Below are 16547 nucleotides of genomic sequence, written 5' to 3'. Positions count from 1 at the left end.
GAACTTGAAACCTTTTCTGGGAAAAAGAAAGAAAGTGACACGTGTGTGACTCCTTTTCACCAGCATTAGTCGCTTTGGTTCACCTTCCCTGAGTTTCCTCCCTTGTCAGCACAACGGTTTCTGTTTTGTGTGTTCTTTCCCATGCAGTGGGTAGACAACACTGGCTCAGCCCCACAGAAGAGGACCCCACTCTCAGCAGGACTAGAGCACACTTTACATCAGCACCAGCTGCGAATCCAGGACCAGGAATTCCAGGAAGGCTTTGATGGTGGCTGGTGCCTCTCTATGCATCAGCCTTGGGCTTCTCTCCTTGTCAGAGGGATTAAAAGGTAAGAATTGAAGTTCTTAGGGCTAGAGAGATAGCTCAGCGGTTAAGAGCACTGGCTATTCTTTGAGAGGTCCTGAGTTCACTTCCCAGCAACTACATGATGGCTCACAGCCATCTATAATTCGATCTGGTGCCCTCTTCTGGCATGAAGTCATACATCAGACAGAACACTGTATACATTTTTTTAAAAGTTTTTAAAAAAAGAGTTGGAATTCTTACCTTTTCAAAATAATTGAAAGTCACAGTCTTAGAGTGATAGACGTTTGACTTAGAATTGTGAATTGGTGCTCCTTTGTACCCGTCTGCTGGAGACTTAGATAGTGTTCAATGCATATAACTCTAAACATGGCTAAGTATGTTACACAGCAGGGTAGCGGTGGTGCTAGGATGTGCGCCACCACCACCCAGCTTACTGTGTTTCTTCTTAATTCATATTTAAACTCCCCTTTTCTTCACTTCTATACATGGAAATAGAAGGTTGTAAAAATGAAAGATAGCCAGTGGCGGTGGTGGCGCACGCCTTTAGTCCCAGCACTCGGGAGGCAGAGCCCTGTGAGTTCGAGGCCAGCCTGGGCTGCAGAGCAAGAGCCAGGACAGGCACCAAAACTACACAGAGAAACCCTATCTCATAAAAACAAAAAATGTGAAAAATAGCTAGAAAGAGATCATATATAATCTTACTCCCTAGAAACAGTTAGCTGCTGTTAGTGCTTTGAAATGTTTCTTTTATCTTTTCTTTTTTTTTTTTTTTTTTTTTTGACATGGTTTCTCTACAGAGCCCTTTCTGTGCTGGAACTTATAATGTAGACCAGGCTGTCCTCGAACTGAAATCCAGAGATCTGCCTGCTTCTGCCTCCAGAGTATTGGGATTAAAGGTGTGCCACCATGGCTGACTTAGAATGTTTATTTCCATTGTTTTCCTATGTGAATCAATACTTAGTGAGACCATGTTATATATTTTGTTTGGGTTTTTTATTTCATTTATCATTTATACTGTGTGCTCATTTTTCCCTTCCTCTTCTAGAATTTTATATGCTGGCAATGTCCTAATATTTATATGTTATTTGTTTACTGATATGTATGTATATATTATATATGTATACATATATTAGTGTATATATTAGTTATGTATGTTAGTACATACTTCTTTTGAAATAGGGTTTTAGTTTCTAAAGGAGTAGTTGTGAATCCCAGGCTAGTACTTTACAGTTCACAAATGAAGACACTGAGGCAGGCAAAGGTAAGCTAGATGCTCTGACTTACAGAACCAGACTTCGGGTTTTCAGTGTTCCCGCACTCTTCTGTTTCGGCTGCAGTTGTTCTCTATTTAGAAATGGTCATTTGTGGGTGTTGTTAACGTCTTCCCTCCTTGGTTTACTAAGGTGCACCAGGCACTTTCCTCCCCTGAAAGTCATGCTTTCTTGCTTTGGCTCTGTTGCTTGACAGTCGGTCCATGTGTACAATGCTGTTAGTACAGAGAAGCATGAGTCTGCTTCTCTTTATGACAGCCAAGCCCTCAGATGTCTGTTCTCATTCACTTCCTGTTTCCTTTCGTCCTTTTCCCATGTAGGAGATGGAACAGCATACACTCCTCAGCTTTGGGAGTCCAAATGCTTTTGTTCTCTCCTGGTTTGGGTCTGTTATGTGTCTTTTCTCATGCAAAAGAACAGGATGAACAGCATCTGTCACATAATCACTCACCCTCTGGGAGTCAGTGGGTGGTTCTTTCATGCTTGTGGGACCATTTTCCCAGTACTCTTCAGGTTATTTGGCCAGAGGGAAAACATACATTGCTTCATTCCCTGTAATGATCACTCACAGTGTATCTGACATTCTTAATTCATCTATATTGGAACACTAAGAATATGTGCCTGGGGCCTGGTGGTGGTGGTGGTGGTGGTGGTGGTGGTGGTGGTGGTGGTGGTGGTGGTGGTGGTGGTGGTGCACACCTTTAATCCCAGTACTCAGGAGGTAGAGGCAGGTGGATCTCTGCTTGGTGTACAGAGCAAGTTCCAGGACAGCCAGAGCTGTTACAAAGAGAAACCCTGTCTTGAAAAACCAAACCCCACCCCCCACACCTCCAAAAAAAGAATGAGATTGGGGTAAAGATGCTTGTTACCAAGCCTGGCAAACTGAGTTTGATCCCCCAGAGCCCACATGGTAGAAGAAAACCAGCTCCCCAAAGTTGTCCTCTGACCTCCATTTGTGCCTGTACATATACATATATGCACTTAAATAAATACATGTCTTTACAAAAAAAAGAGAGAGTGCTGTAGAGATGGTTCAGTGGTTAAGGGCCCTTGATGTACTTCTGGATGACCCAAGATAAGATCCCAGAACAAATATCAGATGGCTCAGAACCCTTTGTTGGAGCTGATCTTCCTTGGGTCTCTGAGGACATATGTGACATATATACATAGAGACATACGGACATACACATAGTGTCTAGGGACTCACTAGATATCGCTGCCTGGCCAGGAATTCACCCTGTAGACCAGGCTGGCCTCAGACTCACAGAGATCCTCCTGTTTCTGTCTCTCAAGTGCTGGGATTAAAGGTGTGAGCCACCACACCTGGCCCCTGACACTAAGTTTGATCCCCAGAACTCATAATGGAAGGAGAGAAGCAACTCCTCCAAGTTGTCCTCTAGCCTCCATAAGAAAGCCGTGTGTCATATGTGCCCTCCCTACAAGTAAATAAATGTAATAACTTAATTATAAACTTGGGCTATAGAAATCCCAAGACAAGTAACAGTTGCGGATCTGAATTTCAGAGATCAGGTGACAAATAAGAGTTGAGAGAAATGACTAATGGTGAAGTCAGGAGAGGTTATCGGACAGAGTTCAGTTCAACTTTAAGGGAAAGGTATTGTGGGAGAAGTATTGCTAACAAAAGAATCCCTCTTGGGGCTGGAGACATGGCTTAGAGATTAAGAGCACTGACAGCTCTTCCAAAGGTCCTGAGTTCAATTCCCAGCACCTACATGGTGGCTCACAATCATCTATAATGAGATCTAGTGCTCTCTTCTGGCATAAAGGTGTACATGCAGGCAGAACACTATAGATATAATAAATAAATAAATAAATCTTAAAAAAAAGAGAGAGAGAGAGAAAGAGAGAGAATCCCTCTTGATGAAGTATCTTCTTTTGATCTCTTGGTCCAGTTGGATAATTTGCCATAGGATTTGCTGTATATTATGGGATCTTCAAGGAAACTAGAATTTAGAGCCTTCCTATTAAATTTGTGTTTAAGGGTGGAGGGCAGATCCTGGTATACGGCTCACAGAGGAAGACTTTGGATAGCAGCCACCGGCAAAAAACCCTCCCCTCAAGAAGTCTCAGAACTCCAGGCTACCTATTGTCTTCTTCGTGGGAAAGGTAACAGCCACATATGTACTCGGTTTTCAGTCTCCCTTTTTCCTGATTGTTCATTCTCCTATTTCCTTCTTCCTTTGGCTTTTTCTTGTGTTAAAACCTCACATTTATCTATTAGTTTGATTTGGAGACAGGGTCTCTCAGTATAGCCCAGCTGCCATGGAACTCACTATGTAGTTAGGCTAATTCAAACTCAAGGTGGTTTTCTTGCCTCAGCCTCCCAAATTGTAGGATAAGAGGTATCAGCCTCCACACTCAACTATTAATGTGTTGAGTGATAAGTCACAGATGCCTATTCAAAGCATTAATTTCTCTAAAAACTCAAGACTGTGTATGGTGGGACATAGCTTTAATCCCAGCACTTGGGAGGTAGAAGCAGATGGATCTCTCTTGAGTTTGAGGCCCATTTGGTCCTTGTAATGAGTTCTAGGCTAGCCAGAACTTCATAGTGATACTCTATTTAAAAAAATTTTTAAATTAAAAATTAGAAAATGTAAATAAATATTTCACAAACCAAAAGAAATCAATCAACTAATCTTCATTTTTTAAAAAATTTTAGTTATTTTATAAGTTTTGTCTGCTTGTAAATATGTGTGTGCAGTGCCCATGGAGACCAGAAGAGGGTGTTAGATTCCCTGGAACTAGAGTTGCCAATAGATGGTTGTGAGCTGTCGTGTGAGTGCTAGGAACTGAACCCAGGTCCTCAGGAAAAGCAGCCTTAACTACTCTTAAAAAAAAGTGCTCTTAACTACTGCACCATTTATTCAATCCTTAATGGGAGATTATCTCTCTGTCTGTCAATCTATCTATCTATCTATCTATCTATCTATCTATCTATCTATCTGTCTATCATCTACCTATCTATCTATCTATCTATCTATCTATCTATCTATCTATCCATCTGTCTTTGAGACAGGGCCTTATGTATACCTTGGTTGGCCTGGAACTTGATATGTAGACTAGGCAGCCCTTGAACATGCATAGATCCACCTTCTTCTGCCTCTTAAGTGCCGGGACTAAAGGTGTGAGCCACCACACCCAGCCAACCAGCTAGTCTTAGTTGTGTAATCTGAGAAAACCTTCCATCTGTTTATTGTGGAAATAAAATAAGTGATGGGAGATAAAGTAAGAAAAAACCCACATAAGAATTTCGTGAGGCTGGAGAGATGGCTGGGTGTTAAGAGCTCCTTCCGCTTTTTGTAGGGGACCCATGCTGGGCAGCTCACAAGCGCCATAACTCCACCTTCAGTGGACTCTGACACCTCTGACTTAGGTGGGCACCTGCACTCATGTGCACATACCTGGACACATATGTACATATAATTCCAAGTAATAAAAATAATTCTTACTTTTAAAAGGAATTTTAGCTCTTGGGCACCTTGTGGTCCCTCCTATTCTGGCCCATACAGTTGTGAAGACAAAAGGAAGATAGTTATAGAACCACCTTTGAAAGTTCTGAGAAACCATCTGATGCAGTCACAGTCAAAATGCATAGTCCTTAAAAACACATTTCTGGGGCTGGAGAGATGGCTCAGCAGTTAGGAGCACTGACTGCTTTTCTAGAGGACCTGGATTCAGTTCCCAGTACCCACATGACAGCTCACAGCTGTCTGTAACACCAGTTTCGGGGATCCTGCACCCTCACACAGACACACATGCAGGCAAAACACCAGTGCACATAACAAAAATAAATTTAAAAAACAAATGAAGCAAAGCCCCGATGTATACCTTTAATCCTAGGGAGAGACTGGTGGATCTCTGAGTTAGAGGCCAGCCTGGTCTATAGAGCTAGTTCTAAAATAGCCAAAGCTACATAGGGATACCCTGTCTCAAAAAAAAAAAAAAAGAAAAAAAAGAAAGAAAGAAAGAAAGAGAGAGAGAGAGAAAGAAAGAAAAGAAAAAAAAGATAAAAAGATGACATTTATTCTTCTGTTTGTTTTATCATACTTTTTATACTTTTATGTTGTTTTTTTTCTCATCACCTATAGCTGCTTTTCTTTTTTCCTAGAACACTGTATCTCCTGTTCTAGTTTTATTTCCTTGGCTGTGATAAAATTCTGTGACCCAAAGTAACTTAGAGGAGAAAGGGTTAAAGGTTTGTTTTAGCTCAGAATCCCGGGTTTTAGTGCATTATTTTAGGAAGCCACGGTGGTAGGAACTTGAAGCAAGTACTCCCCTCATAGCCACAGTGAAGGAGAGTCAGCCACATCTCAGCTGGCTCTTCCTCGGGTACCTTGCTCCACCCTCACATGACTCAGGACTCTTCTTAGAGAACAGAGCTGCTGGTGTTGACCGCCCGCCTCTCACTGAGACTCCTCCAGGACTGTGGGTTGTGTCGGTCGAGAGTCAAAGTTAACCATCACACCCCCGGACTCTAATCCCGTCCATTTGTGAGTATATTAGAGTTAAATTGCTCAGAATTAACTAGAGAGGCCTTGAACCTGATGTTATATGGAGGATTTTTCTAAAGTAAAAAAAGCTTCCAAATTTAGCATGTAAATAGTAAATTAAGCTAGTCACTCACTAGATTTTTGCTAAAATACAAGCAGTGTGCCATACAAAAAACTTCACAGTTTTCCTTTGCTTCTACAAATAGATGGAAAAGTTATATGTTCAGAATTCAAAGCAGATTCCTGAGTTCCAGGGTCACAGAAAAGAAAATTTGTCCAATCCTTTTGTTGTTTTCTATTTAGATTTGGAATTTCCGAATGACTATCCGTCAGGTTGTCTTCTGGGCTGTGTGGACCTAATTGATTGCTTGTCCCAGAAACAATTTCAGGAGCAGGTGAGTACTGAGTTCTTCTTGTGGGCAGACACGTGCTTACTAGTATGACAGGTTCCTGTCCTTTTATTTAATGGTTGCTGCCTTTTAAGCCACAGCTGCCCGAATCAGCAGCTGCAGCTCCACCGCCCCCAGCAGCGATGAGGCAGCAAGGCCCGCAGCGGAGGGAGTCTGTTCCCTCAGCTCCGACTCCTGCAAACAGGCTGAATAGCAAGTAGCTCACCTTCTCTCCTCCTTCTCCTCCAAAAAGCCCTCATGCCTCTCCTCACCCTCCTTATAAACCCTTTCTCACCGGGCTTCTCCCTACCACTTCCTGTCAGCTATCACTGACTCAGCCTCCTGACCGCAGGTGAATTTTGTTTCATCAAACACATCTTTGCATCATTAAACAAATGTTCCAGAGCACAAACAAATGTAACACACCTTGAAATAATAGTCTACAACAGGTTCTCGATCCTCATAGCAGACTATTCTGAAGACAGTAAGGTGCTAGCAATTTAAACGGAAGAAGAAAGGTCTCTCTCTGTCCCCCTCTTTCTTTTCTGAGAGACTTGTGGCCCAGCTCAGGCTGGCTTCAAATTCACGGTCCTACTTTCTCTGCCTCCAAAGGAGTCTGCCGTGTTGTATCCTGCTTTGTTTTGTTTTGAGCCATATCCCAGGCTGAACTGGAACTTACATACACCCCTTGAACTTGTGGTTCTGCCTTGGAGCGCTGAGATTACAGGCATGCAACCACCAGCCCCAGCTTCAGGACAGACCATGTTTGAGTGTACACTGGAGGGCGAATAGCAGTAGGTCAGAAACAGAAGCACTAGGAGTTGGCTTGGTTTCCAGGGCATGGGGAAGTAGCAGAGCTGCATTTCTAAAAACACTGTCACACAGTCCAGGAAAGGGAGTGTAAGGCCTTCATCCTTTCTTTACGCTTTGCTCTCTAGGTTGGGCGGAAGGGTGCACACCTATATCCCAGTGCTTCGGAGGCAGAGGCAGGCAGATTTCTGTCAGTTGGAGGCCAGATCTACATAGCAAGTTCCAGACCAGCCAGGGCTACAGAGTGAGGCTCTATCTAAAAAAAAAAAAAAAAAAAAAAAGCAAAGCAAAAGTTCTTTAAATGAAGAAACTCTAAAGTAACGCTTTTCATTTTGACTGGATGGTGGGTGTGGATAATCTGTTTTGGCTTATCCTGAAGCATTTCTTCCAGACCATTGAACTCATGATAGGCAAGTGTGTTTGAACTTGGTTTGATTTGTGCCATGTTGGGGTATGTTTGTACAAGTGAACATACATATGTATTAAATTCTTTTAAATCTCTGAACATTAAATTGACACGCCACAAACACGTTGTGAACAGTAGGGGGCACCAAATAACTTTAATTCACTGGGAAATTCCTCAAATGTAGAGTTTGGGCTCCGATTGGCAGGACTCAAAAAATGGCCAAATCCATCCTTGAAGCAGAAAAAGTCTTACAGACCATGTTGTTTTCCTGTTCTTTGAGCACTTAATTTAAGCATTTGGGCTTCTACTGCTGTGCCTGAGAAACGTACTTCTCCTTAGTTTGACTCAGTAAGTCGTTTTTTCCAGGTGTTTGCTGCCGCCTTTTTCTTGCTGTGCTGGATGAACCCAGGGCTTCATGCATTCTAGTCAGATATCCCAACACTAAGCTATGCCCCCAGCCTCCCAAATGCTTCTTCCTTCTTTCCTTCCTTCCTTGCTTTCTTTTTGTCTTTCTGTCTTTTCAAGACAGCATCTCACTGTGTAGCCCTGACTGTCCTGGAACTCACTCTGTAGACCAGGCTGGCCTTGAACTCACAGAGATCCGCCTGGCTCTGACTCCTGAGTGTTGGGATTAGAGTCAAGTGCCACTACACCAGCTCCCCCCATTTTTTTTTTTTTAATTTATTCTTTCTAGCCACCTAACTCTCTCAATACTTCCCTTGCAGATTTTAGCCAGCAATTCTTATCTCCCTAGATTTCTTGATATTTTTGTCAGTTTGTTTTTATTTTGGTTTGGTTTTGCCTTTGGGTTTGATTTTGAGACAAGGTGTCACCATAGTAGCCTAGGCTGATCTTGAGCTTACAGTCTTCCTGCTTCAACCTCACAAGTGCTAGAATTAATTTTTTAGAGGTGGGTATTTTCTTTGTTTTTATTTTACGTGTCTGTGCACCACATCCAGGCAGTGCCCACAGAAACCAGGAGAGGGCACTGGAGCCAGAGATACTGCAATTGGAACTGGAGCTATAGTTGTGAGCTGCCAGGCGGGCGCTAGGAACTGAACCTGGGTCCTTTGGAAGAACATCCAGTGTTCTTAACCATCTCTCCAGCACCCCCAAGTGCTGGGATTATCGGTGGCCACCACCATCCCTGGCCTGTCTTTCATTTTGATTTTGCTTGTTTTGTTTTCTCCTTTCTTCTTCTCTCCTCTCTCCTCTCCTCAAGACAGAGTCTCATGTGCTGGGACTGCCAGGTATGTGCCACCAAACTCTGCTATGGTTTTTTTGAAACTGGGTCTTAGCCTAGGCTGGCCTCAAACTCCATCTCTAGGTGTAGATTATCTGATCCTCCTGCCTCAGTCTCCCAGGTGATGTTATAGGTATGACCCCAACACCCAGCACTGCCAGTGATTTTCTTAGGGCTGCCTTCTCTGTCTCTTCTGTTTACTTACGTGCCCACTGCATGCGTTTGGGTGTGAGGTTGACGCCCGTTCTTTTGCTCTGCCCTTAGCACCCAATCTAGACCCAGACAAAGCATAGGGATGTGGAGGCTTTCATCTCCAGGCCATGGCACCTCTACTTTTGTTTTCTTTCCACCTCTGTTCGTTTCCATGTCATGGCCCTCCCTTCCTGCTATGGAAATAAACATACTCGTTTCTTTGCTCTTTGTTATGATACACTACCCAACAGAAGCAACTTGAAGGAGAGAAGGTCAGTTTGGGATCATGGTTCCGAGCACACAGTGGGAAAGGCTTGGCCTTAATGTCCAGTTCTTGGTGGTGCAAGCTTGCACCTACTGCTGCTCACAGCGGGGCAGATCACGAAGCAGAGAGAAGGACCACAGTTAGGGCTGTAACCCTCAAAGGCCCCCTTCAGTGATCCATCTCCACCCTCCAGGCCCCCACAGCCTCCCAAAAGAGCACCAGCAGCTGGGGACCACATGAGTCTAGGGGGGACATTTTTAAAATTCAGACCATAACAATGAAAACTATAATCTTAATGTGTGGGGTATTCCTGAGGGTTGCTGTCATTAGAAATCTAATTAACAAATCTTGTTTTCTCAAGGATACTCTTCCTTCGGGTCAGCATGATGCCTCTCCTTGAGCTTGGGTTTATTGTGTGTTATGTACTGAAGTTGCTGAGGACAGTATGAGAAATGCCAGATTCTTCCCACATGTTCCATGATGGAGATCCTGGCAACTCTCCTTACCGAATGCCCTTAGGTATGCCATGAACTTATATCAAAAGGCTAGTTGTTAGGTTTCATGGAACATTGAAATCTCTCATACGCTTTCCTCGTGGTCATTAGCTTTTCTGTGGCTTTCTCCATTACTTTCTGTGTTTTGAGAGTATCATATGAATATGTTCAGAGTAGATAATAACTTAGTTTTGTGTTTATTTGAGACAGGGCCTCACTATGTAGCTCTGACTGGCCTGGAACTCTCTGTGTAAACTTCTCTCTGTGTAGCCTTGAACTGTCTCTCCTGCCTGTGTCCGGGGATGAAAAGCACGCACCACTCCCTGCCTTATTTTTCTTATTATCTATGTGTGTGTGCACGTGGGCTTGTGTACATGTAACTTATGAAGCCAGAGGTGTCAGAGTTCCCAGGAGTTAAAGTTATAGGCCGTTGTGAGCCACCTAACTTAACCACTGAGCCATCTCTCCACTCGAGTGGATCCTGTCACTTTTAGAAATGGTTGCTGTCTTTTGCCCTCACCCCGACTGCCAGCTTCTGTGTTTGGCTTTACCTGAATTCTGGGGACTCAAACCCGGGTCCTCATGCGTTAGCAGCCAGCACTTCACCACTGAGTCAGCCCAGTGTTTGATCTGTGGTGCTGTGGAGTAAACCCAGGACCTTGTTCGTTCTAGGCAATTGCTCTACCAGTCTGAGCCTAAATCCTATTTCTAAGTAAATGAGTTGGTATTTTGGGGAAATAGCCCTATCCTAGGATTTCACAAAGTACTTCAAGTAGGTGTTCCCTGAAATTAGTGTACATCTGGGAAACATCTTTGGATTAAACAAATCTGTTTACCATAGAGTTTCTCAGAGCCTTTAATATGCAAGTAGGAATTAAGACTCTCTAAGAGGTAGACAATAGAATACAGTGTTCCTAAACATTTTCCTCCCTGAAGCAGTGTTGGTAATCAGCCCCAGGACCTGGCACAGTGGGCAAGTGCTCTACCACTGAGTTACTGCCCAGGCCCCCTCACACACACTCATTGCCTGTTTACATACTACAGAGCTGTGTCTAAGCGTGCACAGTTTGGGATGTACATGGCAGGCTTTTCTTTACCCTCTTAAGTTCAGCTTACTGAACAACAACCATCCAGGAAACAGTTTCTACCCTGTGTCTTCAGCATTGCAACGTGGATTCTTATCAACCAGCTGAGTCGAATTTTCTTTGAAAAACTGTGGCACTAACAAACTTTATGTCAGCTGAAACTAACTTCCTATGTGACTTGGAACACATTTTTTCTTCAGCATACTGTTGCTAACATTTTCCTTCCCCAGAGAAACTTGGTAATTTATTTCTGACCTCACATTCTTGGACTGCCTTTGATAAATTAAAATATACTAAGCTCTCACTATTTTTGGCATAGTGTGATCATTTAGTTCTCTAAAAAGAATAAGAATAGCAAAATTTGTTTCATAGTACTTTTGAAATCAAGTGCACTACACTCTAAATGGTCTTTTAAAAAGTATGTGCTGAACAGGCTTACTTTTATCTCTTTAAAGCAAGTTTAGCCAGCATGGCTAATTTATACCGGGGGCGAAGGGGGAGGTCTCACTAAACCCTCAACCCTCCTCTGAGTAATGACAGAGGACGAACCCAGACAGGGAAGGAACGCACAGAGAAGGCTGCCGGCTGACTGGGGAGATAGGTAGATGAGAGCATCTCCTCCGAGCGAGAGCGAGCGTCTCCTGTGTTCCCTGGAAGGAGCCCCTGCTGTTTGCCAGCATTTTATCTGCCAGCAGCAGATGTGAGCCCTCAAAACAGCAGGGAGGATGCTGACTGCAACTCTGCATCAAGGCTGCGGTTTGTAACCTCAGCAGTGAGGCGGTTAAAACTTGTTTTTTTTTTAACAAAGCCGTTTTGATTGCCAAATCCATAACCATTAGCAGCTGTGGTTGTGAGCAGTTCTCCAGACCTAACAAGTTTTCAGACGTGGAGTTGAGTTGGTGGCCTTTGTTTTTACGGATCTGTGTTGTTTGTGCTATTTATATCTCTGCCTTCAAAAGAAATTCAGATTTGTCTGAAATCTCCAAGGTCATTGATTATTCTGTTTCTTCCCAGCACAGCCCATTCCTCTCGTGCCAGCTTTCTGTTAGTCTATTTGATGTTACGGTTGTTTTTTTATAACAGACCAGACCCTACCTTCAAGGAATTATGCTCCGACTATTCTGCTGGGTCCCTCTATCTTATCGTTGACACCAAGAGTAGAATTGCTGTCCTCTTAGAGAGAAGGATATGAGTTCTTCCATCTTCTTGAAGATTATCTAAGCACCAGGAGGAGGTAGTGCGCCTTTAATCCCAGCACTTGAGAGGCAGAGCCAGGAGGATCTCTGTGAGTTCGAGGCCAGCCTGGTCTACAGAGGGAGATCCAGGACAGGCACCAAAAATACACAGAGAAACCCTGTCTCGGGGGGAAAAAAAAAAAAAAAAAAAAAAAAAAAAAAAAAAAAAAAAACCCTAACAAAATCTAAGCAACATAGATGTCTGGAAGACTGCAGATCTTACTTTGTATGGAAATCACTCACTGATGGGTCTTCTCAATCTGAGAAGAAGTTAGAACATGAAGGAAGTAATGTTCAACATTCAAACCAGGCCTTGGCCCTGAAAATGCCAAATCCCTGATTCTGTTTTTCAGTTTGTGAGGGAAACAGGGAGCGTTGGTGTATGCTAGTACTCAAGGAGCCTGAGGCAGGAAGAGCACTGAATTCTACACTTGCCTGGGCTACATAGTCTCATAGTAACCAAAAGAATAAATGAAGAAAGTCTGAGGAGATGGGGTATACCTCAGTGCAGAGTCCTGTCAGCCCCATCAGTGGCACTCTCCTATCTATCTGTCTGTCCTCCTGACAAAATCTGCCTGTGCATAGACCAGAATATTCCTAAGAGACCTTGAGGGCTGTTATCTAAGATGCCAGAAGAGGCTATCAACCCCCTGGAGCTGTAGTTACAGATGGTTGTGAGCCACCATGTGGGTGCTGGGAATCAAACCTGGTTCCTCTAGAAGAGCAGCCATCTCTAGCCTCTGTAATAATTTTTTTTTCTTTTTTGATATGAGGTTTCTCCATGTAGCCCTAGCTGTCCTGGAACTCCCTCTGTAGACCAGGTTGGCCTCAAACTTAGAGATCTGCCTGCCCCTGTCTCCTGAGTGCTGAGATTTAAGTCATATGCCATTATGCCCAGATTCTTGTCATAAATTTTGTTTTTGTTATATATATATATATATTTTTTGAGCTGAGGTCCTAACCCAGGGCCTTGCGCTTGCTAGGCATGCGCTCTACCACTGAGCTAAATCCCCAACCCCTGTTTTTGTTTGTTGAGACAGGGTTTCTCTGTGTATTTTTGGTGCCTGTCCTGGATCTCACTCTGTAGACCAGGCTGGCCTCGAACTCACAGAGATCCACCTGGCTCTGCCTCCAAAGTGCTGGGACTAAAGGCATGTGCCACCACCACCTGGCATAAATTTTTAATAGTAACTTTGTAAAGATATTTATTTATTGGATGGAGGGAAGAGAGGGGGATCTGTGGTTGGTATGTAAAATGAATAAAGAATTTCTTAATAAAAAATGGAGGGATGATAGAAAAAAAGATTTACTCATTATGTATACAGTGTTCTACCTGCATGTGTTCCTGCACACTAGAAGAGGGCACCAGATCTCATTATGGATGGTTGTGAGCCACCATATGATTGCTGGGAATTGAACTCAGGACCTCTGGAAGAGCTGCCAATGCTCTTAACCTCTAAGCCATCTCTCTAGCTCAATAATAACCTTTTTTAAAAAGTTTTTTATATATATATTTCTGTTTTTTTTCATATTTATTTTATTTCATGTTTGAGGATTTTGCCTGAATTGTATGGATGCCCGGTGCCTATAGAGATCATAAAAGGGTGTTGTAGCCCCTGGATGTGGGACTGTTATTGGTGAAATTATTAAGGCCACTCCACGTAGTTAAAAGGAAGATTTATTTAGTGGGTGACTTACAAATGAAGGGATAGGTAGATCGCGGGGGTCTGGGGAAGGTGTGTCGCAATCCAGCGGTGTTCTCTGGAGCTCTGCTCAGTCAACCTCTACCGTCTAGGGTCCAGGAACAGAGAGAGCGCTGGCCCATCCAGGTCTCGGGTCTCCAGATGCCTCCCTTGGCCCCGCCTCGTAGGCATGACAGTTGCCAGAGTCTCAATGGGGGTTGGAACTTCCAGATCCAAGCTGGAACGGCTACCCACTACAGACTGTAAGATGGTAAATCGCCCTGTGAGAGCTAAGAATGAAAGTACACCTCTGCAAGAGCAATAAGACTCTTAACTGTTGACCCTTTTCTCCAGACCTTATTGATTTATTTGGGGGATTGGTTTGATGACTTGGCAGTTAAGAACACTTTTCCAGGGGACCCAAGTTTGGTTCCAAGCACCCATCCAGACAGTTTACATCTGCTTATAACTCCAGCTGCAGGGAATGCAACACCCACTTCTGGCCTCCATGGATACCTGGGCTCACATGTGCATATGCCCATATACAACCACATATGTATATAAATGATATATAACTATATTTCAGAGGGAGGCAATCATTGCATGTGTGTGGAGATTAGAAGACAACTTGCAGGAGTCAGTTCTCTCCTTACACTCTTTGATTGAACTCAGGTCATCAGGCTTAGTAGCAAAAGCCTTTATCCAGTGAGCCATCTTGCCAGTCCAGTAGCTTTTACTTGATAGTGAACATATAATTCTTAAGATTTTTCTTATGTGCCAGGAGTTGGTAACGCACTCCTTTAATCCCAGCACTCAGGAGGCAGTAGCAGGTAGAGCTGTATGTATTCCTGACTAGCCAAAGCTACATAGTGAGATCCTGTCTTAAAACAAAACAACCCCCCCTCCAAAAAAAAAGAGAAAGGAAAAATATTTTCTTATGTAATTATCCATCCATCAATAAATATTTGGGTGCTGGTATAAGTCAGACACCATTGTGGATACTAAAGGAAACAACGTAAATCAAGCCTAGGTTCTGCCCTCCGATACATGAGAGGTCACTAGAGAGTTGTGCTAGCAATCAAAAAGTGAAGATTGGTGTGTTTAGTGTTTTCTGTGATGCTAGGATTAAACCCAGAGCCTCAAACATGCTGTCCAAGCACTGTGCCACTGAATATACCCCCTGCCCAAGATAACCTGTAAGAGGCCAGAGTTGCTGGGCATGGTGGTGCATGCCTATAATACCAGCACTCTTCAGCCTCAGGCAAGAGGATTGCAGGACTGCAAATTCAAGCCTGGGTTGCATTGTGAGATTTGAGAGTCTGAGAAGGGTGGGAGGTGAGAACAAGGTGGTGGGGGAGACTACCTTTCAGGACTTGAAGGGGGGAGATATAATTTCTAGTAGGAAGAGATTCCACATCTTTGTATTCACTTTGGAGAATGATAAAAAATTATCACTCTCAATCACCAAATATGTGCTATACTCATTATGTATGTGTATGTTATTTTCTAAACCTCACAACAATTTGGGGCAGACATGATAGCACACACTTTTTTTTTAATCCCAGCACGTGAGAGGCAGAAATAGGTGGATCTCAGTAAGTTCAAGGCTAGCCTGGTCTGCAGAGGAGTCCTGTGCCATCCAGGGATATGGAATAAGACCCTGTGTCAAAAACAAAACAAGATACTGGAGAGATGGCTTAGTGGTTAAGAGCACTGGCTTCTCTTCTTGAAGACTTGGGGTTAGTTCCCAGCACTCCCACATGGTAGTGCACAGAGTCTGTAACTCCTGTTTCTGGGGATCCAACATCCTCTTTTGGCCTCTGTGGGCACTGCATGCAGTCCTGCGCAGACATACATGCAGACAAAACAGCATATTCCAAAATGAGAAGATGATGGCCGCAAAGGCGCAGGTGGGAAGTCGGCTCTGTGTGACTAATGTGGCAAGCCCATCTGGTGGACAGTGTGAGCGAAGAGGAAGCCGCGAACAAGATTGGAAAGTAGGTTGTGGTCAGATGGTAGATAGCCCTGGATGACAGAGCACAGAGGAAAGATCTATTTGTCTAGTGAGCTGGGAAATGTGGAGGAGTGTTTTGAAAGCTTTTATGAAGCAATAAGGCGCTGAGAGCCCTGCCTGAGAAGAACTCACTGGCTGCAATGTGGAGGATGGATTGGAAGATGAAGGTGGGAAGACTTGCGGCGGTCCAGGGTAGGACTGTCTAAAGATCTAGTTCATGATAGAACCAGCAGAATTGGACTGGGGAGGCACCTGATGTTGGGAGAGTCAAACATTTCATGGGATAGGGTAATGTTACCTCTCACACACCAAGGCGTAGTCTTCTGTGTTATCCAAGTGACAAATTTCGTCTCATATTTTATTACTCAGATTATTATATAACCATATATTCAGTAAGCATTAATGAAGCAAGAAGAGAAAAGAAGTAACTATCAATTGTCATATGACAGGCACTGAGATAAAGACTAAGGATCAGAGTTTTAAGATAATGTTCTATTTCCTCAGGATGGGAGGCTAGTTGGTTGATTGATTTTGTTTTGTTTTGTTTAATTTTTGATTTTGGTGGGGGGCATGGTCTCATTTGGTCAGTTTGGCCTCAAACTTCCTATTTAGCCAATGCTGCCCATGAATTTCTTTCTTT

At 43.5% G+C, this 16547-nt stretch overlaps 1 protein-coding gene across 7 annotated transcripts in view; it reads left to right on the top strand.

The window, feature by feature from the left end:
• Trip4 (thyroid hormone receptor interactor 4) overlaps nt 1-16547 on the top strand; it is a 76408-nt gene that overhangs the window by 42664 nt on the left and 17197 nt on the right. For all 7 annotated transcript variants that reach the window (XM_076576535.1, XM_076576533.1, XM_076576534.1 and 4 more), the window contains exons 9-11: nt 148-329; nt 3581-3705; nt 6396-6487. In XM_076576535.1, the coding sequence (XP_076432650.1) occupies nt 148-329; nt 3581-3705; nt 6396-6487 (399 nt within the window). The remainder of the gene's footprint in view (nt 1-147; nt 330-3580; nt 3706-6395; nt 6488-16547) is intronic.

The sequence above is a fragment of the Peromyscus maniculatus genome, chromosome 7, assembly GCF_049852395.1.
Source record: "Peromyscus maniculatus bairdii isolate BWxNUB_F1_BW_parent chromosome 7, HU_Pman_BW_mat_3.1, whole genome shotgun sequence".
NCBI classification, from domain to species: Eukaryota; Metazoa; Chordata; class Mammalia; order Rodentia; family Cricetidae; genus Peromyscus; species Peromyscus maniculatus.
This window is presented reverse-complemented; position numbering and strand designations above follow the sequence as displayed.